This window comes from Argentina anserina, chromosome 3 (genome assembly GCF_933775445.1).
Source record: "Argentina anserina chromosome 3, drPotAnse1.1, whole genome shotgun sequence".
NCBI classification, from domain to species: Eukaryota; Viridiplantae; Streptophyta; class Magnoliopsida; order Rosales; family Rosaceae; genus Argentina; species Argentina anserina.
The window spans coordinates 30,667,412-30,691,322 of NC_065874.1; the positions used below are offsets into that span (position 1 = coordinate 30,667,412).

Sequence of the window (23,911 nt, forward strand, 5' to 3'; positions counted from 1 at the left end):
TCACAATGTATGAGGAAAATTGGCTACAGACAGAGTAATTCAGACCACACATTATTTCTCAAACATCAACAAGAGAAGGTAACAGCCCTAATTATATATATTGATGATATGGTAGTTACTGGGAATGATACTGTTGAGGTGGATAGATTACAAAAAAAGCTAGCCACAGAGTTTGAGATGAAGGACTTAGGTACACTCAAGTACTTCTTGGGCATTGAGGTAGCCCAGGGAAATGATGGTATATATCTGTGTTAGAGGAAGTACATCATTGATCTACTAACAGAAATAAGTATGTTGGATTGCAGTCCCATTGATACTCCTATTGAGCAAAACCATCGGTTAGTAGAGTATCCAGATCAACTGCCGACTGACAAAACTCGTTACCAGAGGCTAGTTGGACGTCTGATTTATTTATTGGGGGTACTTTGCCTTTGTTGGGGGTAATCTTGTTACATGGAAGAGTAAGAAACAAAATGTGGTAGCTCGATCTAGTGCTGAAGCAGAGTACATAGGTATGGCTCAAGGAGTATGCGAATTGTTATGGCTTAGAAACTTGCTACAAGATTTGAGTATTAAACCTAAATGTGCTATGCAGCTGTACTGTGACAACAAGGCATCTATTGATATTTCACAGAATCCTGTACAACATGATCGTACAAAACATCTGGAGGTTGATCGTCACTTTATAAAGGAGAAGCTAGACGCGAAGATCATCAGTTTTCCTTTTGTTCCTTGATAGGAGCATTTTGTGCGACGTTCTTAACATGTTTTTACCTCAATTTGTACTTTGCTTAGCCCTTATTGTTGTACTATTGAGTCATTGAGTCGTAGTAAGAGTCGTGAGCGATATTAGATGTATTTTTGTAGGGGTGGACACGGGTCCATTCGGTTCGGGTTTGGACAAAACCCATAACCCAACCCAAATTTTAAATTCGGTTCGGTTCGGTTCGGTTTTTCTATTTTAGAGACTGTGACCCACAACCCAACCCAACCCGTACGGTTCGGTTCGGTTCGGGTTTTTTTTCGGTTTTACCCGTATGTAAAATACATAATATTATATATTAATTTTAAAAGTATAAAATTTAACATAAAGATGAAAAACTAATAGTCTAATGATTATTTCATACCTAATTGACTTATGCCTCATCATTTAGCCCGTGGATCTGAAAAGCTCGCCGAAGCCCGCAAGCCCGATGGGTTTTTACCCGAAAACAACACTATTATGTCATAAGGGAAGACCCATTACCAATATGCGAACACTAAAAGTCGTTTGCATATATGAAATCACCTAATTTTTGTCACCGATTGTGTGCGGTCGCACCAAAAAATTACATTTGGCAAAGCCCCGGTCAATGAGGATTTTAATGTCAAAACGCCTTTTTTCTTGACCATAAGTATGGACGATCAATCAATATCCAAATTGGACGAAATTTTTACGGATTTCCTAAATATATATACTGATCACATCTGCTGGTGTCGATCGACCATATTTCGAATTAGAGTTGACGATCACCTAAGTGTCAACTAATGTATCATAACCTTTATATTAGGTTTAAAATAAAACTATCGCATTATGAAGCGACTATATGAAGGAAACTTCTAGGGATCGATCGATACCAGCCGATGTGATCGTTATATATATTTAGTGATCCTATAAAAATTTCATCCAATTCGGACCTCATTTAACCGTCGGAATTTTTGGTAAATCGAAAACATCACTATCATGCCATAAGGGAGGACCTATTACAAATATGCGAACGCCGAAAGCCGTTTGCATATCTGAAATCACCTAATTTTTGTTACTTATCATGCGGGGTCGCACTGAAGAAATCTATTTGGCAAAGCCCCGGTCAATGAGGTTTTATTATGTGAAAACGCCTCTTTTTTGGTTGACCGTAGGTACGAACGGTCAAACCATGTCCAAAATGGATGAAATTTTTACAGGGTCCCTAAATATATATACCAATCACATCTGCTGGTGTCGATCGACCATATTTCGAATTAGAGTTGACGATCACCTAAGTGTCAACTAATGTATCATAACCTTTATATTAGGTTTAAAATAAAACTATCGCATTATGAAGCGACTATATGAAGGAAATTTCTAGGGATCGATCGATACCAGCCGATGTGATCGTTATATATATTTAGTGACCCTATAAAAATTTCATCCAATTCGGACCTCATTTAACCGTCGGAATTCTTGGTAAATCGAAAACATCACTATTATGCCATAAGGGAGGACCTATTACAAATATGTGAACGCCGAAAGCCATTTGCATATATGAAATCACCTAATTTTTGTTACTTATCATGCGCGGTTGCACTAAAGAAATATATTTGGCAAAGCCCCGGTCAATGGGGTTTCAATATGTGAAAACGCCTCTTTTTTAGTTAACCATAGGTACGAACAGTCAAACCATGTCCAAAATGGACGAAATTTTTACGGGGTCCCTAAATATATATACCAATCACATCTGCTGGTGTCGATCGACCATATTTCGAATTAGAGTTGACGATCACCTAAGTGTCAACTAATGTATCATAACCTTTATATTAGGTTTAAAATAAAACTATCGCGTTATGAAGCGACTATATGAATGAAACTTCTAGGGATCGATCGACACCAGCCGATGTAATCGGTATATATATTTAGTGACCCTATAAAAATTTCATCCAATTCGGACCTCATTTAACCGTCAGAATTTTAGGTAAATCGAAAACACCACTATTATGCCATAAGGGAGGACCTATTACAAATATGCGAACGCCGAAAGCCGTTTGCATATCTGAAATCACATAATTTTTTTTTATCTATCATGCGCGGTCGCACTAAAGAAATATATTTGGCAAAGCCCCGGTAAATAGGGTTTTAATATGTGAAAACGCCTCTTTTTTAGTTAACCGTAGGTACGAACGGTCAAACCATGTTCAAAACAGATGAAATTTTTACGGGGTCCTTAAATATATATACCAATCACATCTGCTGGTGTCGATCGATCATATTTCGAATTAGAGTTGGCGATTTCCTAAGTGTCAACTAATGTATCATAACATTTATATTAGATTTAAAATAAAACTATCGCATTATGAAGGAAGCAAGACGGCTAAATAATGCGCATCTTATACATTAGGCCAATTAGGTTAGAAATTATGTGCGGCTGTGAGACCGACCACACTATTTTTTTTATTAAAAAAATAATAATAATGTAAAATTATAAATATGACAAAATGATGTCGTTTTGTAACGTTGACCATTGACTTCGGGTTGTTCGGGTCGGTTCGGTTTCTAAGGGACTGAACCCAAAACCCAACCCAAATAGAATCGGTTCGGTTCGGTTTTTTAATTTTCGGTTCGGTTTGATTCGGATTTCGGTTTGTTCGGATTCGGTTTGGGTTCGGGTCCGGTTTTTTTCGGTTTTCGGGTCAGTTTGTCCACCCCTATATTTTTGTGCTTACATGAGTTAAAAACGCATAATTGGTTCAGAGTCCTAGTTTGACTAGGAATCCTTGTTAGGTTTTGAAACTAATTATCTCTTACTTATGATTTTATTTTCTTATTTTCAGATTGGATTGAAGAGATAATTAAAGAAAAAAAGATGGAGCCAAGTCATGCAACAATTAAATAGAAGATGATCATTAAAGGCATAAAACATGGCATGTTTTAGGGAATAAAACATGACATGTTTTAGGGATTAAAGCATGGCATGTTTATAGGAAGAAAGAAGCAATTTCAAACCCTTCATCTTTCCTCTATATATACATGGCTTCATCTCTCAAATATTATCACTTCTCATTAGCATTCAAGAGCCAAAACTCTACTAAAACACCACCATAAATTTCCCTCACAAATTAGCCAAGCCGTCCACCCCAAAACTATCATCATCTCAACTGAGTTTCATTATTGAAGACACACCTCCAAAGTTCCTACAACGTGTAATTCTCGCAACTCATCTCCATGGCTTCGTCTATTTGTGTTAATCTACAATTCTTTGTCTATGAAGATTGTAAGTTGTTATTTATGTGGAAATATTGGTTTTGTATTTGTTTTAGAATTTTCAAATTGTATTTGATATTTTTTTGAGACTATGCCGAATCTATGTTCTTATAATTAATGAGTTTGTATTTCTAATGTTGTGTTCTAATCATCGTTCTCATACTTTTAGATAATTTTCAGATATGTGCATATGAATTTAGTTGTTGGATGCAATTCCTAAGATTATGTTTGAGTGCTAGATTCATCAACCATATTAACACAAATCAAATCATGCCCTAAGTAGGTTCGGTTTGTGTTGATTAAAAGTGGTAAAAATTCTGGAAATTTGCATGTGAAACCATGGTGGGTGACGCCACACATGAAACATGTCTCCAACAAAGATTTGGTGCTTAAATGCAATCTTGTTTGATTTCTACTCTAAGTGTTATTGAATTCGATTGCATGCAAATTTAGATTAGGCTCTAAGTCAATCTAAATGTTAATTGAAATCTTGCGTGATTAGATAATCTGCTAAGGCTCTAATTGTATTGGTGTCTAAAAATTATGTAATTGGTCGAATTAGAATGCATGATATGTTCGAACTTGTAATTATGTGGTGTAATGGTAAATTTGGTTTAAGTTTATTAAAAAGAAGTCGATCATGTAAATAGTAATTTAGGTTTTATTTTAGTAGCTAATAATCAATCTCAAACCCCCCATTATTTGTTAACACTAAAAGTTTAGAGTTCCCTTCAATTCTTCGGAAAGAACGATCCCTGCTTATTCTATACTAACGATGATGTTTTACAGGGTTTATTATAGACATTTTAACAAAACGATCTATCATTCCTACAGAAGAACCACTTGCCGATATGCTCACAAAAAGAGTATCTAAAAAAGCTTTTTATGACTCACTTGGCAAGTTGGGCATAGTTGATATGTATGCGCCAACTTGAAGGGGAGTGTGAGTGGAGAGTAGTAGGTGAACGGAGAAATAGTAGAGGAAATCACGGGTAGTGAAATATGTAGTGGAGAATGTAGTGGAGAACACTTTATATGTGTATATATAGATGATTATTGTGTAATAAGATCAATAAGTAAGATTAATTTCCTCTCTTATCAGGTAAAATCCCAATAGGTACTCAGCTCCAAAGCTTTGATCCCTCTACTTATGCAAAAAATCCTCAACTGTGTGGACTTCCACTACAGAAGACCTGTCCTACAGGAGAAACAAGATCCAAGCATGTTCCTAATGAAGCTGAGGATGATCAGCTTATATCCATACGGATTTTATGTCAGCATGGGACTTGGATTTGCTGTTGGATTTTGGGGAGTTTGTGGCAGTTTGATATTCATCCGATCGTGGAGATATACATACTTTGGTTTCTTGGATGTTTTAAAGGATTGGCTCTATGTGAAGGCAGTGTTGATTAGGAGGCGAAGGATGATTTGAGAAACGAAGGGTAACTACTCTCTCACATAATGTTATTCTGATTTTGGTAATAAAGTTATTTTTTACAGCTCACCTGTATCTTTGTGCTATTTTCTTTCATCTTCAGGCTTAAGCTGGTAAGACATTGAGACCTTGTGCAAGTTGTGCTTTCCTTCAATTGTTGAATAGTGTTGGATGCGACAACAATCAATCTGTATCAGTTTCGACTCCATTAAGATTATCAGATAAAAATTTTGTTTAGAAGAAGTTTTTTTGTAATGTTAAATGAATTGTCTGGCTTGAACTACAGATTTTATTTCGTATCTCCATTTACTGTTCAACATAGAAGGACCATCTATGGACTGCGCACATCTCATACTTTTCTCTTTCCCTTTTAGTAGTTTTGTACCATGTACATAATATAAACAATTTTCCTTCTTAAAATTTGAATGCTTTCATTTTGTTTTGTATCATGTACACTTTCTGTACCATGTATATTTTATGATCAGCACATTACTATGATCATGGATTTATAAACTTATGATTGACCAACTACACTTTTACATTGGTTGTCTGCATGTTTCTGAGACAGAAATCAGAATTTTAAATCTTGTGATGAGTATTAGTGGTTCTACTTTGAATCATGTTTATTATGCAATTTGGCCTCAGTCTGAGAACTAGAAACTATATACAACCAATAATTTCAGTACCTGATTGCATCCATCGCTGAGAAGAACACACCAAACAAAGAAAAATGAAGGAATAATCCATTCCATGGCTTAGCCAGACCAGCAAATTAATCGCTGCAAAGAGATTATCAATCTAATTAGAAACAACTATAATTTAGTAATACTAAACTCACGGAGATCGAAAATATGAAATATTAAATACGTCTAAAATGATCTAAATCTAAAGTACATACACAACAATCAGTCTTCTTTCTGTCCTCATTGACACTATCAAATTCACGCAGATTGAGAAAAAAGAAGTGTACAAAGTTAAAAATCTATCATTACACTGACAACATCTAGAAGTTTCTCACATGAAAAACGAAGTGGACAAAGGAACAACTACAGTTATTATCACTCTACGAAAATTTAAAGGGGAAGTTCGCCACTGTCAACGATCACAACTTTGCTCTTGGGTGTTCCACTGTTAGTTCCTTCAGCTTCAACCTTGTAAACCACATCCATGCCAGACAGCACCTTTCCAAATACAACATGTTTGCCATCCAACCTATAACCAAATATTCACAGATTAGTCAGGAGTTACAGCCGCAACAATGTAGTGCACACCCTCATTAAGTAGGACTCTTCAGTTCGACTCCTAATCAAGAGGGTAGCAGAACCCTACTCTAAGTCAGCGGTACAGTCCTATTAGTATTGCATTGACACTCCATTTGAGAGGAAGGCCCTCTTTCTCTGTCTGTATTGGGGACATTTAGCTTGAGGTCACATAAAATTTGATGATCTTTCTATCAAAGACATGCGCAAGCATTTGCATAGACAAAAAGTGTAAATTTATAGATATCCAACCTTATAAACTTCAAATTTATCACATGAATTTGACAACAAGCAACTAAATGTGTGAATGCATGAATACAAAAATAATGCATTTTAGCACATAAGATAGTAGCTTTTATAGAGGTATTTATTAGTATATCAGACATGCACAGATGCATATAACATTACCAGCTAGTTGTCACAGTGGTGATGAAGAACTGGGAACCATTGGTGTTTTTACCAGCATTTGCCATTGACAAAAGTCCTGTACGCAAAATTATAGCAAATTTTATTGATATCATATTGATTCAAAGAATGAAGGCTTTGATTATCCATTTCACTCGGATAAAAGAGAAAGGTGTAAAAAGGGACGGTACCTGGTCCAGTATGCTTCAGCTTGAAATTCTCATCAGCAAACTTCTCACCATAAATTGATTCTCCACCTCTTCCATCACCGAGAGTGAAATCACCTCCCTGAAGCATGAAGCTGGGAATAATCCTGTGAAATTTGCTACCTTTGAAATGGAGTGGTTTTCCGCTCTTTCCAATGCCCTTCTCCCCTGAAATTATATGCAAAAAAAAAAAAGATAAAAAAAAGTGAATACACAATGAAATAGATCTCTGGAAGAAAAAAAAAGAGATCTGGAAGCAACTTTACAAGAAAATTAATCTCTGACGGTTCTAAAACATAAAAATCATCCCCTTGTTGACCCTTAGCAATGCAGAAAATAGGACGGTATACAAGTATATCTACTTATTCTATTCATCCTACCACTTCTATATTCCAGCCTTTACTTAGGTTTAGAAACTTCACCAAAAATTCATTTAACACGCATCAACTACTAAATTCACAAGTAAATAAAGATGACCAACTAGTTACCTGTGCAAAGGGCTCGGAAATTATCTGAAAAACAAAACCATAGGAAGCAAGTCAGTATCTTCTTCACATGTATCTCCAAAACCACATAACTCATATCGAAAGTAACACAATAACAAGTATACCTGCCGTCTTCGGAACAGCATTCCCGAAGAGACCCATAACGATCCGACCTGAACCACATTAATCAAATTAGTACCAAAAAGTCAAAGACACCGCATTTTTCCTAAAACATTATCATTCATAAAAGTCATTATCCTTCATAAAAGTCTATACATGCTGATCTAACCAAAGTTTCAACCTTTCTCACTACCCAATTTAGTTTTGCATCAAATTAACACAACACCAACATCAAATTTGAGATTAACACCCAACACAGTCCCTATATAGCATTGAAATTAGAGTGATTGATTAAGATACCAGCTGGCTTCCCAGCGATTTCAACATCGAAGTAAACCTTGTTGGTCACCTCCTTCAGATCCTCCTTGGATTTCTTCGCCTGAAACAGAACGGAACCCGATCAGTGATTTCGGCTCAACTCTACAAGACTGAAACTTTATAAAGGCCCAGAGATTCGCTGGAATTTTACCTCAATTAGAGCTAGGGCTCCGAGAAGGACCAGAGTACAGAGCAGCAACGACATCGTTTTAGCCATCTCTACTTGCTTCACTCTCTCCAGATCAATTTCCTCTGCTACTGATCAACAGCACATTTTATTTTATAGAAGTTCAGGTATATGTACAGAGTCCAATGAGATTTTGACACGTTGGAAAGTCTGGGTGTTTTGGCAGGATTTGATTGGTTTAAGCGTGGGGACTGCCGTCGATTAGTTGGATCATTCTTGGGATTTGAAAGGAAATGGGCCGATGGGCTTGTTGGCCCAACAGAGATCTGTTGGTCAAAAACTCAAAAAGTTTGTCGGCTAATTTGTTGCTGTTTACATAATATGTTGGAATGGGAGTGTTTTGTTTTCTGCTCGTGGTGAAGATCAATTTGCATGTGTTTTCTTGACTTGTGAAATTGGGATGTCTTTGCAAAAAGCATGAAATAAATAGGTGGTTTCCCATAAAGCACTTTCACTTTGTAGGCACCCTCTTCTAAATCTGGATCTCAGCATATTTGTTTCTTACCTAGTATTACAATTTACTTGCAGTTTTGCAATATAGTTCTATAGTGTTGCACTCTGAATATCTAATTACAGGTGATATAATATCCCAAACAATATTTGACATCTAGTACATTAGTGTTCAACCAAATAGTTGTTCAAGGTAGTCATCAGGGTTTAGAGTTTAGAGCTCTAAATTGTTCAATGTAGTCATGACTGACTATGTTTCTCTGCGAATGCCCTGCTAAATTGGTTCCATAGCGAGCTAGGTTGGCGCCCCATAAATCTCTACACATCGTGTTGATGGCTTATGATTATTGGGCCAAAACACGCTTGTATTAGCAATCGGGAGTCCATTAAGGCCCAAAACCAGAAGGGAGCCAATGGCCAGCCTAGTTCCTTCTAAGATGCAACAGAACTAAGCCCTTCTTCTAAAGTCTAAACTGATCGATGCAGTTGGGGAACTAAACTGATAGAGCTTGAAAAATAGAATCTCTTTCTTTCCAACAAAAATCCAGAAAATAGTTCGAAGGTGCTCCCGATTAATGTTGTTGATTTTAAGTGTAAGAAATGCAGAATATGAAGCGCAAATCAATTCTGGGTTTTTCTTATCACACAGAATGTTGTTGTTTTTCTTCACCACTCTTATCCGCGGCTTTGCTCTCCAAAATCGAGTGGTTGAGGCTGCACGACTTCTCAGTAAAATATTGCAGGGAGGTCATTGTCACCCAGATGTGTTTACTTTCAACACACTAATGAAGGGCTGTTATGCCATTGGCAACAATAGTGCCGCTATTCAGTTACTTGGGAAAATGGAACTACATGTATGCAAGCCTGACATAGTTACCTTTCAGTCTTTCACACCATCATTGACAGTCTGGGTAAAGATACACTAGTCGATCAAGCAAAGAACCTCCTCACAGGAATGATTGGTAGAGGTATTGCTCCCGACGTTGTTACTTACAACTCTTTGATTCAAGGAGTTTGTAATATATGCCACTGGAAAGAAGCTACTAGGTTGTTGAATGAAATGGTGAGTCAAGCTATCTATCCAAATCTCGTCACCTTCAATATCTTGCTTGACGCACTTTGTAAGGAGGGGGTGGTCGCGCAAGCCTTAACCGTGGTTGGGGTGATGGTCCAAAGAGGAATTGAACCAAACAAGATTACTTACAATTGTCTTATAAATGGTTACTGCTTGGGAGGTCAAATGGACAAGGCGAAATAAGTTTTTGATCTAATGCTTAGGAGGGGCTTCTTGGTTGATTGACGGATATTGCAAGGGTCAAATGATCAATAAGGCGTATAAGGTTTTCAAGGAAATGCCTTTTTGGGGACTTGTTCCGGATACCGTAACTTATACCACTCTTATTGATGGTTTCTGTAAAGCGGGAAGACTACAAGAAGCAGAAAAGTTGTTCCTCGAAATGCAAGCTTCCGGTCAACTTCCAGATGTTCAAACTTACGCAGTTATAATTGATGGCCTATGTAGCAACCAACAACTTTCTGAGGCATTAGAATTGCTTAAAGAGATGAAATACAAGAAATTGGAACTAGATATTGTGATTTACAGTATTATTATTGATGGTTTAATGAAAGCTGGGGAAATTGAATTTGCAAAGGAGGTCTTTTCTGGTTTGTCATCGAATGGATGTCAGCCTAATGTGTGGACATACAATATAATGATCATGGGACTTTGTAACGGGGGCCTCTTAGATGAAGCAGAAAAGCTGTTCAGAGAAATGGAACAAAACGGCTGTTATGCTGATCGCTGCACCTATAACACAATTATCCGGGGGTTTATCAATAATAATCAGATATCCAGGGCTGTGGTACTTATTCCAGAAATGCGTGACAGGGGTTTCTCTGCAGATGCATCAGCTATGAAATTAATTGCTAAACATGTTGCTAAAGGATACGATATATCGTGTGTTATTAGCATGTCTTAAAGATTCCATCCGAAATTAATTGAACATCAGAAATATATATATATATATATATATATATATATATTTAATATGACTTGGAAATTTTATAATGCTGTTGTGCACTTGTGCTGCTCCTTTAGTGAAACACTGTCAATTCCTTCTTTATATATGACAGAGCGTTTTATTAAAACGTCTATAATAAACCTTGTAAAACATCATCGTTAGTATAGAATAAGCATGAATCGTTTTTTTTCCGGGAAATTGAAGGGAACTCTAAACTTTTAGTGTTAACAAATAATGGGGGGTTTGAGATTGATTATTAACTACTAAAATAAAACATAAATTACTATTTACATGATTGACTTCTCTTTAACAAACTTAAACCAAATTTACCATTACACCACATAATTACAAGTTCGAACCTATCATGCATTCTAATTCGACCAATTATATACTTTTTAGACACCAATACAATTAGAGCTTAGGGGATCATCTAATCGTGCAAGATTTCAATTAACATTTAGATTGACTTAGGGCCTAATATAAATTTGCATGCAATCGAATTCAATAACACTTAGAGTAGCAATCAAACAAGATTACATTTAAGCACCAAATCTTTGTTGGAGACATGTTTCATGTATGGCGTCACCCACCATGGTTTCACATGCAAATTTCCATAATTTTTACCACTTTTAATCAACACAAATCGAACCTACTTAGGGCATGATTCGATTTGTGTCAATAAGGTTGATGAATCTAGCACTCAAACACAATTTTAGGGAATGCATCCAAGCACTAAATTCATATGCACATATCTGAAAATTATCTAAAAGTATGAGAAAGATGATTAGAACACAACAACAGAAATACAAACTCATTAATTATAGAAAACCATCAATTCGGCAAAGATCCAAAAATCCAATAAAACAATCTGAAAATTTCGATTCTTAATACATAACAATAATCCCACACAAAAATCATACTACAATCTTCATAGACAAAGTATTGTAAAAAATCAAAAACAAACAAACCCACGGAGAAAAGTTGCGAGAATCACACGTTATATGAACCTTGGATGTGTGTTTTCAATAGTGATTTCGGTGGAGATGAATTGCTATATGGGGGAGGATGAATTGTTGTTTTGATGAAGGATGTTTGAGTTAGTATTTTGGTAGAGTTTTGGCTCTTGAATGCAAATGAGAAGTGATGATATTTGAGAGGTGAAGCCATGTATATATAGAGGAAAGATGGAGGGTTTGAAATTGCTTCTTTCTTCCTATAATAATGTCATGATTTAATCCCTTAAATCATGGAAAGTTTTATTCCCTAAAACATGCAATGCTTTAATCCCTAAAACATGTCATGCTTTATTCCCTAAAACATGCCATGTTTTATTCCCTAAAACATGTCATGTTTTATGCCTTTAATGATCATCTTCTATTTAATTGTTGCATGACTTGGCTCCATCTTTTTTTCTTTAATTATCTCTTCAATCCAATCTGAAAATAAGAAAATAAAATCATAAGTAAGAGATAATTAGTTTCAAAACCTAACAAGGATTCCTAGTCAAACTAAGACTCTAAACTAATTATGCGTTTTAACTCATGTAAGCACAAAAATGCATCCAATACCGCTCAAGACTCTTACTACAACTCAATGACTCAATAGTACAACAATAAGGGCTAAGCAAATTATAAATTGAGGTAAAAACATGTTAAGAACGTCGCACAAAATGCTTCTATCAATATATTTCATGTATTCTGCCATAGAGATCATCTATGGAACTGATTGTTTGTTTATTGTCCAAGGATGAAGTAGATCCAGCTTTGTTGCCATCGTCAACAGATTTATGGTAAAACTGATTTGATTTGTGCTGTTTCTAATTTCTTTTATATCTTTCTGCATTTCACTGTTTATTGCCATCGTCAAGAGATTTATGGTAAAACTGATTTGATTTGTGCTGTTTCTAATTTCTTTTATATCTTTCTGCATTTCACGGTTTATTGCTGTTAAATGCTTGGTTATAGTACAATTAAGGTTGATGATGTCAGAAATGGGCAATCTTTTTTTTTTATATAGAATAAAGAAATGGCAATCTGGCAAGGTAGTACTTAACCGCTCTCCCTTCTAAATTGAGTATATTCTGTGAGAAAAAAAAAATTCATTAGCTTGTGGAAACCTTATCATATGTTTTCTTATGTTGAAATTGGAGTTTTTACTGCTGTGGTGAAGAAAAATAGATTCTTGACATGTGGAATTGGGGTGTCTTTACCATAAGCGTGAAAAGACTAGGTGGCTTTCGAGATAACCTTTCTAGGCACCTATCTTTAATCTAAATTTACATCTGCAATTTCTCCGATACTGATGACAAGTTTGTCTTTGAATGTGACATAACTCATGCTTTATACTTCTAATATCTCTGCATATTTGTTTCTTAACCTTGATTACAATTTACCGGCAGTTTTGCTGTTGAGCTGAGTTTTACCCTGCAGGCTTGTTCCCTGAAATGCTAGCTTCCAGCCAACTTTTAACTGTTCAAACTTACACTGTATTGCTACATGGCCTATGTAGCTACCAAAAACTTTCCAATGCAATAGAATTGGTTAGAAGGATGGAAGGGAAGTTGGAACTAGATAATATAGTTTACTATCATTGAAGGTTTGTGAAAAGCTGGAAAAGTTCAGCCTGCAAAAGACCTCTTCTGTGGTTTATTTACTAAAGGACTTCAGCCTAATGTCCGGACATATACTATAATGATTACTGGACCTTGTAAAGGAGGCAGGCCTATTGAGTGAAGCAGAAAATTTGTTTATAGAAATGGAGCAAGAAGGGTGTTCTGCTGTTGGCTGCAGGCCTTCACATATAACACTAATATTCGGGGTTATGACAATAACAATGAGATATTAAGGGCTATAAGGCTTATTGAAATAATGCATGGGAGGGGTTTCTCTGGTGATGCCTCTTATAACTCGATCGAGTGTGCTGCGTGTGCACCATCATAACATGGTGTATAATCAGGGCTTGGAACTGGAGAGTATAAAACCTGGGTCAATTTTATATGGATACAGACCCCCTCCTCTCGATGTTGAAATAGCTTGGACTGAAACACATCCTACACTTGCGCCGACTAGCTACTTAACAGAGACTTCCCCTATTTACCATACAATATCTCAATTTATGCATGATGGTGAGCGACATTGCAACTATTTTTAATCACTTAACAAGAAGGAAGAAAGAGGATGCTTGAATTGCCTGACAATATCTCAGTAAAGACCTGTATTCGAACTTTGAGCTGCTAATCTTTGCGAGGTTATATACTGATAACTGTTACCTTGTGCCTTGTTCAGGTGTCCTGATCATGAGTGCTTAATGTAGAGGATGCCTTGAAGGTGTTCGATGAAATGCTCCAGAGGCGTCCTCTGCCTCCTGTTATCAGTTTCACCCGGAGATTGGGCCAACTTATCAAATTGAAGCACTATTTTGCAGTCATATCTTTGAATCGACAAATGGGTCTCGTCGGAATCGCTTATGATGTTTATACTCTCAACATTTCTATCAATTGCTACTCTAAATTGAACCGTATGGGGTATGCCTTGTCTGTGTTGGGCCACTTCTTCAAATTGGGTTTTCAACCAGATGTGGCCGCCCTCAACACTCTTGTCCACGGCATAGAGTGGATGATGCAGCACTACTTCTCAGCAAAATGTTGCAGGAAGGTCATTGTCAGCCCAATGTGTTTACTTTCAACTTTCTAATAAAGGGCTTTTGCAAGATCAGAAACAACACTGCGGCTATTCAGTTGCTTGGGAAGATGGAAGAACATGGATTCAGGCCTGACATCTATACTTTTAACACCGTCATCAATGGTCTCTGCAAGGATAAACTAGTAGACCAAGCAAAGAAGCTCTTCTCACAAATGGTTGGTACAGGTATTGCTCCAGACGTTGTTACCTACAACTCTTTGATTCAAGGAGTTTGCTATATGTGCGACTGGAATGAAGCTACGAAGTTGTTAAATGGAATGGTGAGTCTAGGTATCTTTCCAGATATCCTCACCTTCAACATCCTGGTTGATGGTCTCTGTAAGGCCGGGAAGCTTGTGGAAGCAGTAACCGTGGTTGACGTGATGATTCAAAGAGGAATTGAACCTGACACGATTACATACAATACCCTTATGGATGGGTATTGTTTAAAAGGAGAAATGTGTTGGAGATGAGAGATCCCACATCTAAGAAGTAACAAAGAAAATAAAGCTTATAAGTGGGTGGATAATAACCAATTGTACCGAGGTTTTTTGTGATTAAAACCCAACACCTGTGAGGTGGTTAAATTGGGACAATATCGGTACAGTTGGTCCACGGGCCACGCTTGTCGCTGTTTAACAAAATGGACAAAGCGAAACAAGTTCTTGATCTAATGCTTAGCAAAGGCCGCATGGTTGATGTTCGTTGTTGTAACATATTAATTAACGGATATTGCAAGCAGAAAAGGATTCTCGAGGCAAAAGACGTTTTCAAAGAAATGTCTGTTGGGGGACTTATTCCTGATACCATTACTTATACCACTCTTATTGGCGGTTTGTTTTTAAAGATGGGAGACTTCAAGAAGCCGAAAAGTTGTTCTCCAAGATGCAGGCTTCTGGCCAAGTTCCAAATGTTCAAACTTACAAAGTTACACCTGATTGCCTATGTAGCAACCTACAACTTTCTAAGGCATCAAAATTGCTTAAGGAGATGAAGGACAAAAAGTTGGAGTTAGATATTATAATTTACAATATCATCATTGAAGGTTTTTTGAAAGCTGGGAAAATAGATTATGCAAAAGAGGTCTTTTCTGGTTTCTCATCAAATGGAGTTCAGCCTGATGTGCGGACATACAATATAATGATCAAGGGACTTTTTAAAGGGGGCTTGTTGTGTGAAGCAGATAAGTTGCTGAGAGATATGAGAGAGAAAGGCTTCTTCCCAAATAATTGGACCTATAACATCATTATCAGATGCTTGTTGAAGAACAATGATGTATCAAGGGCTATACAACTTATTCAAGAATTGATAGTTGGTTTATTGTCAAAGGATGTAGTTGATCCGGATCAGGCTTTGTTGCCGTTGTTGAAACAACCATGATGATATTAATGTGATTGTTTGAAACAGAACATACTTGTACGTTATTCTTTTAATCATCATCTTAGGTTTTTCCCATACTGTGATGTATGTCATGAATTTTACCATTGGAAACTCAATTACATACCACCTCTCATCCTCAGTTATGAACTTATGATGTATGACAGTACTGAGTTGGATGTGCAAGTGACTCGAGTTAGTCACAGAGCTATTCATGCTGAGGTTCTGAATATAAACTTTTCCCATGTTCAGGATGCAATGAGCCTCCCAGTCTCATCTCCAACATTTCAAATTGAAACAAGTTTATGCCTTTATGGTTATATATATTACACTGAGCTAATATAACTTCCTGTACAGTTTATGACTTGTTCTGATACCTGATAATCACTTTAACTTGGTTTATTTTTAGTAACATACTCTTCTTCTTTTTCCAGAATTTTCTGAAGAGCAGGGGAATATAACGCCACAGTTACGAGTTTATATGAACCCATCAAAGGAAAAGAGACATGAGAGCATCATTGCAACCTTGCAAAAATGAATTAAATTTTTTTTTGATAAAGATTTTTTTCATAAGGGCTCAACATTACTGTGTTAAGAACTTCAGAGCTTCAGGTTCTTGAAATAGTTGACCAGCAAAAGCATCAGTCAAACTCATTGACTAGCCAAATATGAGGGAGACAAAACAGAACAGAACAGTTTGAACTTTGAAGGGCCACAAGACCAACACAATCCATAAAGCACAGCAAAGATACACAGGACAAACCAACTAATCGTCACTACCCAACTACCATTCCCCTGAAGAAGAAACCATATCAGAAATGGCCGAGACGACTTCTTGGTATGTGTCAAAGCTTCTCCACCACCGCTTTTTCACGGTCAATGGCTGCTCATTCTCCATGGTAAAAGTTTGAGAGAGACATAAAACTAGAATGTTACTTTCTTCCCCAGTAGTTTTCATTTTCTTGTTTGTCATGCTTTGTTTATATTCACCAATTACATTCGAATTTTGAATCTTTATCCACTATGGAAGACCCAGGAACAGATCGCAGCCACCATGAATCTGTACCTTCTTCTTCGTCACCATCTACCTCACAGGCCCAAGAACAAACAGAGCAGCAATCAGAGCAGAGAAGATCAACTAGTGCTTTCACTTACCGCGTCAATGTGCTGATATCTGATGTGGCAGCATTTGATATGAACGATGATCTTTGGTCTGGCTTTATTATGCTAGCCACGTTATGGTTCTTTGGTCAGTTTCCTAATACTCACTAAGTCACTATTTACTTGTACCAATTGTTCATTATCTGTGCAAATTTTCACATGTTTCATAGTTTGAGAATTGAAATGTACACTTCATCTCAGTTTCCATGTTTCCTAATTGAATGTTACACAAATATGATAATCTTGACTTATCCAATCAACTTTTAGTTCTTTTGTGTGAATTTTGAAGATGAGTTGGATTTGCATAATTTATAATGTGGGTCTGAAGCTACAGAAGTTTCAGTTTCTGCTGAATTAGGTTTTTCCTGCATAATTCAAGCAGTCAAGAAAGTCTAAACTTTTTTGTTTTATAAAACAATTTTTATCGTTAGTTTTGATATATAATGAACTCAATTTTGCTAATTTCTGAGAGTCTATGTGACTTGGTTATTTTGGATTATTTCGGGTTATGATGTTCCTCACCTGCAGCATTTATGACTTTGATTCTTGGTTTCTTTGGATCCGATGATATACAACTTGGTCCAAATTGCTCACGTCTCATTCAAACTAATCCATTCTTTGTTCAGACCATTAAGGTGATTAATCTGATTTTTCATTTTATAATTCTCAATGGATCTGCCATCTTTTTGTTGCTTTTTCTTATTGCAGCTGAGAAGTATGCACTAAACTAACTTGATGAGCATAAACAGGCACAGGAACTTGAGGGTACAAAACCTGGGTCAGTTTTATATGGATTCTATACACGTCCTCCTTTGGATGTTGAAATAACTTGGAATGAATCACATCATACACTTGTGACAACTGCTTATCATAACGTGACTTCCTTTAATTACCATAAACTATATCTTGGTAATTTTATCCTTCTTTCTTTTCTTTTTTCTCTATGACATGAAATTGAATTTCGTTTGTGTAACAGGAATGGGTATACTTTCTAAACAAAGGGTCAACAGTAGATATATATTACCATGTCAAACCTTCAACTTCCTCACCTTTAACACTCGTCATTGCAGAAGGTAATTCAGGACTCCAAATCTTCAATTGTTTGTCTTTGGTAGAGATTCTTTGTCATGTCGAAAATCTAAACTGTTCTCAATGTCTAGCATTTATATCAAAATCACACGGTTGAAAATTTTGAATTGGGACCTGTATTAACTTGGGCCTATAAATTTTTGAAGTGAGAAATATATCTGCAGAATTCTCGTTATTGATAATTGACTTCTATGAAACACCTTTGCCGCTTGGACCTGTTTAATCTCTTGCTTGAAAGCCTGCAGTCACAAACAGCTTTTTCATGTGGCTGCTAAAAGCTGTACACTCATTGTTCTGCCTGTCATATAACGAAAATCTATAATCAGACTTAAATTTATATCTTAGGTTAACTTTTGTATGACCTTCAGGTAGAGAAAGCCTGGTTGAATGGATAGAGGATCCTTCATATGGTAACACAACATTGTCTTGGAATATAATTTATGGTGAGAGTTCTTTACATTCTCCCTTTTTATACCAATCAAACTTTAAGAAATTAACTTGATTTTCTTTTCACAGGAAGTGGTAAGATCCATCAGGTAATTTCAGAGTCTTCAACATATTATATTGCAGTAGGGAACTTGAACCCTGAGGATGTTGAGGTAAATAATTGTGTATTTGATCTTCCTTTTATAGCCATGAAAGTTCTTTAGAAATATTTCTAGCACTTCTGATTTGCTGTATTAAACAGGTAAACTTGGAATTCAACATAAAGTCCACTCTTTATAATACCTCCCAGGCATATTACAGGTGCTCCATATATAATCAATACTGCAGCCTAAAGCTTTCCCTCTTAGGGGAAACTTCTGCTGTCTTAACTTCTCCAGGTCCTGAAGAGGTAACAAACGGATTCTAGTTATTATGTGCTAGTTTTCTTTTTCTATTGTTAATTGCGGCCATCATTAGAGTTTTTATTACTTTACCATGATACAATGTTCTTTGAATTCCAATGATAAGTATTTGATCTTCATAACTAAATTTTCTCGGGGTATGCAGGAGGATGACTGGTACGTCAAACTGTCATATGGACCACGATGGCTCATTTATTTTCTTGGATCAGGTTACTTTTTTTTGTTTGCATAACCTTCCCACAAACTTGTAGGATAAAGATAGAAAAGGGTGATTGACATGTTCCTATATCTTTGCATCTAGGTGTGTTGACTGTGCTCCTGTTAATAGCCTTTAGAGTTTGTAGCATTTTCCGAAGTGCTGGTGAGGATCGAACAGACTTTCAAGGAAACGAGGCATCACCTGTACAAACACCATTGCTTTTACCCAAAGATGATGATGCTTTGAGTTGGGGTTCATCCTATGAAAGTATTTCAAATGATGAAGAGAATTTAGAAGAATTCCTTGGTGTGAATACCCTTGAAGGGAAGTCAATAAATGGAGGGAACGACAACAATACTCAGCGTCTTTGTGTCATTTGCTTTGATGGACCAAGAGACTGCTTCTTTCTTCCATGTGGGCACTGTGCTACCTGTTTTACTTGTGGAACAAGGTATATACATCAATTGTGCATAATGATATGGGTCTGAGGACATATTGTTCCATCAATTTGCTAATATATCACCACCATTATATGTTAGATGTTTATTTTCATGTCAAAGTCTTGTTAATATCAAATTACTGTAATATCTGCTGATTGAGAGAAGAGTTGGTTCTATGTGGATTCCGTGCAGGATTTCCGAAGAGGCTGGAACTTGTCCCATTTGTCATAGGAAGATGAAGAAAGTGAGGAAGATATTTTCAGTTTGAGGTCTGAGGCTCTGAGCTATGTATATATGTGAACCAAAATTGCCTCTCTCCTTTATTGTGTACAATTCATGAGGTTTGGTTTTTAGATGGAGCTTTGTGGAGGCTGTCAACATAGCTTTTGCAGTTTCCTTTGTCTTGATTTGAGTTTTTCGGGGTTCTTCTCTGTATCATTGTAGCTTGAGTTGGAAAATACAATCACAGATGTAATTGTTCATAAATTGAAACTGATGTTTGTACAATGCAAAACTTTACAATCTTTTCTCACTCAGTCTGAGCTCTGAAGATGATAACGCTTGTGTTTGTATCAGTGTTCTTTTGAGTCATTTTATTCAAAGCTTGCTACTCCCGTTATTGACATCAGCACTTCTGCATATGAATAGGAAGTCTCATCCCTATTTAATTTAGCTTCATCTGAGAAGGTAACTTTATTTAGCTAGTATTGGCATTGTTTCACCCAGATGCTCACTCCCTTTGCCCCTTATTTGAATTCATTTGTAAGAACTCCAACAAGACGATGTAGCGTTTTCATCGATCACATATATCATTTAGTAAAGAACACGAACCTAATCCAGTGTTCAATTTTAAGACGTAGAATTTAATATCTTGAAAGTTCCGGCCTTCCGGGGGTGATCGAGGAGCTAGAATCGGTGTATCACCTGAACCATTTGCCTTGAACTGCTTGAAATATTAATTAAATGTTACACAATGTTTCGTATTTACATCTGCGGTGAAAAATGAATAACAAGTTACTGTTCCAAGAGGATGGTAATTAACCAATTAGCCTCCCCAAGATAGAAAGGTCTCCTCTAGGGTCCAAAAGAGTCTAACCTTTGTCTGCAGAAACCCGAGATTAGCGGAACCCAATCACGTGCCAGGAGCTACCACATCCCAACACCTGTCGCGCACCCGTGCGGGTGGCCCCAACCCTATCAAATCCTCAGGAAACTTTCACCGCCAAAAATTACCCCCCACTTTACAAACTCACCCTCCAAAAATCTTTGGAATGCAGCGACAACAACAACAAAACTCTTCACCTTCTTCTGCACCGTCGTCATGGGAATTCCGAGAACCACCGGCCGGACTCCGAGTTACATTCTCTCCTCCGTCGTAGCCTTGTCGTGCCTCTCTCTCCTCTTCATCGTCTACAAGGTAAAACCACAAACGAAAGCCGCGCACTTATTTTCGGAAACTTGTTTGTTGGTGATCAAATAGTTTCCGCACTGATTCCATTCGGGCATTTCGTCGAACAGGTTAACGACTTCGCCAGTCAGACCAAGACCGTCGCCGGCCACAACCTAGACCCGACTCCCTGGCACCCTTTCCGGCCCAAGACCTTCGACAAAGAGGCCCTCCCCAGCCGCGCCTACAAGCTTCTCCAATGCTCCTACCTCGCCTGCCGCTACGGCAACAAAGCCATTAACGACACTAATGACGAAGAAGAAGAGCATCGCCGCTCCGCTGCCTCCGTGGCCAAACCTCCGCAATGCCCGGAGTTTTTCCGGTGGATTCACCAGGATCTGGAGCCCTGGGCCAAGGCCAAGATCACTCCGGCCCATATTGAGCAGGCCAGGAGCTATGCTGCATTTAGAGTGGTGATTTATAAAGGGAAGCTGTATGTGGACTTGTACTATGCTTGTGTGCAGAGCCGGGCTATGTTTACGATCTGGGGGCTGTTGCAGATGCTTAAGAGGTTCCCTGGGAGGGTTCCTGATGTTGATTTCATGTTTGATTGTATGGACAAGCCTACTATTAAGCGGGCAGAGCACGCCTCAATGCCACTGCCGCTGTTCCGGTATTGCACCAATGATGACCACTATGATATCCCATTTCCTGATTGGTCTTTTTGGGGATGGTAAGAATCATCAGTCTCTCGTTGTCTCGTTAATTTACAGTAAAATCATAGCTCATTGGTTATTGTTATGCTATGTGTGTAGTAGGATGAGTTGAGGTGAAGTTGGGGTTTATCTGGGCTGCAAATGCCTGGTGATGATTTTATTTCTGATGTTCATTATAGTTTATGATTATGCATAGGCCAGAGACAAATATAGAGCCGTGGGATGAGCAATTCCAGGCTATCAAACGGGGTGGTCAGGAAACGACTTGGAGAAAGAAGGAGCTTTTGGCATATTGGAAAGGAAATCCAGATGTTGGTTCCCCTGTTCGTACAGAGTTACTCAACTGTAATGATTCAAAGACATATCGAGCAAAGATCATGCGTCAGGTTGAGTTGAAATTGCAATGTCAATATTATCACTTACATTTTCCTCAAGTACAGACCTGACATTATCTGTTAATTTACATTTACTTTATAGGATTGGGATGAGGAAAGAAAGGCTGGTTTCCAGCAGTCCAAACTATCAAAGCAGTGCAATCATCGGTAAGTACAGCTTCTTCTGGTAATGACCTCTCATCAGTTCATCTAACTGATTTGGTACACCAATTAGATAAGAAAATGCAGCTTGTCAGTTATCAGTATAATAGATTGTGACATTGTTTGACTGTTGATTCTTTTGCAATCTTTCCTTCTGTCTTTCTGATCCAGTTTTTCTCTATCAAACTACCAATGAAAATGGTGCCGTTTCCCCTATATAAACCCCATGTGGTGGCAGCCTTTAACTTTCATAGAGAACTCATGTTTGTACACACTATATTGCATTTGTTCTTTTATATAGCAGAAGTTTCTAAAGTCTAAACCTTGGTTACTGACTTAATGCAACAATCCATGAAATCATTTCCTCTATATTCTTGAATCTTGATTGATGAAAATTTATATGCATCCACTGTTTCACTTGTAGCTGTATTCTACTGATATCATCGTCTAATTGCAACTTCTTCTCCTGCCATCATGCATCTCAAATTTCTTCTTTGCCACATTTGTAGGTATAAGATATATGCCGAAGGCTATGCTTGGTCTGTAAGTTTGAAATATATCTTATCATGTGGTTCTCTGGCATTAGTAATAACACCGCAGTATGAGGATTTCTTCAGCCGCGGCCTCTTTCCCAGGGTTAATTATTGGCCCATCTCTCCTAATGCAATATGCCCTTCTATAAAATCTGCTGTTGATTGGGGTCATGGACACTTAGCTGAGGTACGTTTCACTTCTCAGTAACAATTTCTGTGAACTTCAGTCTTTTTTAGTTTTTTTCATTTGACAACATGATCTTGGCTATGACATTCCACCGCTTAAATGACTGAACAGGCTCATGCAATAGGAAGAAGAGGCCAGGAGTATATGGAAAACCTAAACATGGATCGAGTCTATGATTACATGTTTCATCTCATCACCGAGTACTCAAAGCTGCAGGCCTTCAAGCCAAGCCCTCCGAATACTGCCATGGAAGTATGTGCAAATTCTGTGCTTTGTCTTGCCGACGACGCAAAACAGAGAGAATTTCTCGAGAAAACAAGGGCAGCCCCTTTTCCTGGCCCTCAATGCATTCTCCAGCCTCCTGATTGTAATCTCATCAAGAAATGGAAGAAAGATAAGGCAAATGTATTTCAGAATGTGGAGGATATGAATCTAGTAAATGAGATACCTGAAATCCATTAGTTAAAGGTTTTGGCCTTTTAGTTTTGGTAGCTGGGGGTTTTAGTCTTAGATGGCCCTGAATTATTTTGTATATATGTATGCGTACAACATAATATGAATTTAAGTTTGATGCTGATGCATAATACCAAATTATTAATAAATGTTTTGAAGAAAACAACTGATAAAAATAATGAATGTCGCTAAGCTGCTGTTTTTCCAAGTTTTTTAAATGTATCCCTATGATTTAAGGCAATTTACCACATGAATCTGCTCTTCTTTTGATACTTATAATGTCCTCCAAAATAACACTCATGAAACGAATCTGATACAACATGACTGCATGAGTAGTCGATTAGCAAATAAATTAAAAAAACTAACAAATACTAGAACATAAGAATTCGGTTTTAGTTTCCTACAACTTTACGTTATTACAG

General features: G+C 37.3%; 4 protein-coding genes across 4 annotated transcripts; 3 read left to right on the top strand and 1 right to left on the bottom strand.

Annotated features, from left to right (window-relative positions):
- Positions 1-6,155: 6,155 nt before the first annotated feature.
- On the bottom strand, positions 6,156-8,473 carry LOC126788889 (peptidyl-prolyl cis-trans isomerase CYP20-1-like). Its single transcript, XM_050514903.1, has 7 exons — positions 8,377-8,473; positions 8,208-8,286; positions 7,913-7,960; positions 7,791-7,814; positions 7,288-7,470; positions 7,100-7,175; positions 6,156-6,644 (listed from the first exon to the last, which is right to left on the bottom strand). Exons 1-7 carry the CDS (start codon positions 8,440-8,442, stop codon positions 6,506-6,508), a joined length of 615 nt encoding a protein of 204 aa, XP_050370860.1. The 5' UTR covers positions 8,443-8,473; the 3' UTR covers positions 6,156-6,505.
- A 1,039-nt stretch (positions 8,474-9,512) lies between these two features.
- LOC126787471 (pentatricopeptide repeat-containing protein At1g63330-like) lies at positions 9,513-15,943 on the top strand. The gene is given in 9 exon segments (XM_050513351.1): positions 9,513-9,740; positions 9,743-10,152; positions 10,154-10,787; positions 10,789-10,858; positions 13,491-13,598; positions 14,184-14,486; positions 14,489-15,019; positions 15,205-15,401; positions 15,404-15,943. Coding segments are annotated over 9 exon segments (3,021 nt in total).
- Positions 15,944-16,851: 908 nt separating this feature from the next.
- Positions 16,852-20,209, top strand: LOC126787591 (E3 ubiquitin-protein ligase APD2-like). The gene is made up of 10 exons (XM_050513443.1): positions 16,852-17,189; positions 17,630-17,736; positions 17,851-17,976; positions 18,078-18,174; positions 18,559-18,633; positions 18,707-18,789; positions 18,879-19,025; positions 19,184-19,247; positions 19,340-19,688; positions 19,870-20,209. The coding sequence occupies exons 1-10, from the start codon at positions 16,964-16,966 to the stop codon at positions 19,943-19,945; spliced, it is 1,350 nt and encodes a 449-aa protein (XP_050369400.1). The 5' UTR covers positions 16,852-16,963; the 3' UTR covers positions 19,946-20,209.
- A 753-nt stretch (positions 20,210-20,962) lies between these two features.
- Positions 20,963-23,630, top strand: LOC126788315 (uncharacterized). Its single transcript, XM_050514292.1, has 6 exons — positions 20,963-21,094; positions 21,196-21,797; positions 21,977-22,166; positions 22,258-22,322; positions 22,826-23,036; positions 23,148-23,630. Exons 1-6 carry the CDS (start codon positions 20,999-21,001, stop codon positions 23,496-23,498), a joined length of 1,515 nt encoding a protein of 504 aa, XP_050370249.1. The 5' UTR covers positions 20,963-20,998; the 3' UTR covers positions 23,499-23,630.
- Positions 23,631-23,911: the final 281 nt, after the last annotated feature.

Excerpts from the sequence above, each read along its gene's own strand:
- LOC126788889 (XM_050514903.1), bottom strand. The coding sequence starts at position 8,442 with ATGGCTAAAACGATGTCGTTGCTGCTCTGTACTCTGGTCCTTCTCGGA. Across the intron at positions 8,287-8,376 it reads GAGCCCTAGCTCTAATTGAG|GCGAAGAAATCCAAGGAGGA; the intron begins GTAAAATTCCAG and ends GTTCTGTTTCAG. Across the intron at positions 7,176-7,287 it reads GCTGAAGCATACTGGACCAG|GACTTTTGTCAATGGCAAAT; the intron begins GTACCGTCCCTT and ends TTTTGCGTACAG.
- LOC126788315 (XM_050514292.1), top strand. The coding sequence starts at position 20,999 with ATGGGAATTCCGAGAACCACCGGCCGGACTCCGAGTTACATTCTCTCC. Across the intron at positions 21,095-21,195 it reads TCCTCTTCATCGTCTACAAG|GTTAACGACTTCGCCAGTCA; the intron begins GTAAAACCACAA and ends TTCGTCGAACAG. Across the intron at positions 22,323-22,825 it reads TCAAAGCAGTGCAATCATCG|GTATAAGATATATGCCGAAG; the intron begins GTAAGTACAGCT and ends CCACATTTGTAG.
- LOC126787591 (XM_050513443.1), top strand. The coding sequence starts at position 16,964 with ATGGAAGACCCAGGAACAGATCGCAGCCACCATGAATCTGTACCTTCT. Across the intron at positions 17,190-17,629 it reads AGCCACGTTATGGTTCTTTG|CATTTATGACTTTGATTCTT; the intron begins GTCAGTTTCCTA and ends CCTCACCTGCAG. Across the intron at positions 18,634-18,706 it reads GTCTTGGAATATAATTTATG|GAAGTGGTAAGATCCATCAG; the intron begins GTGAGAGTTCTT and ends TTCTTTTCACAG.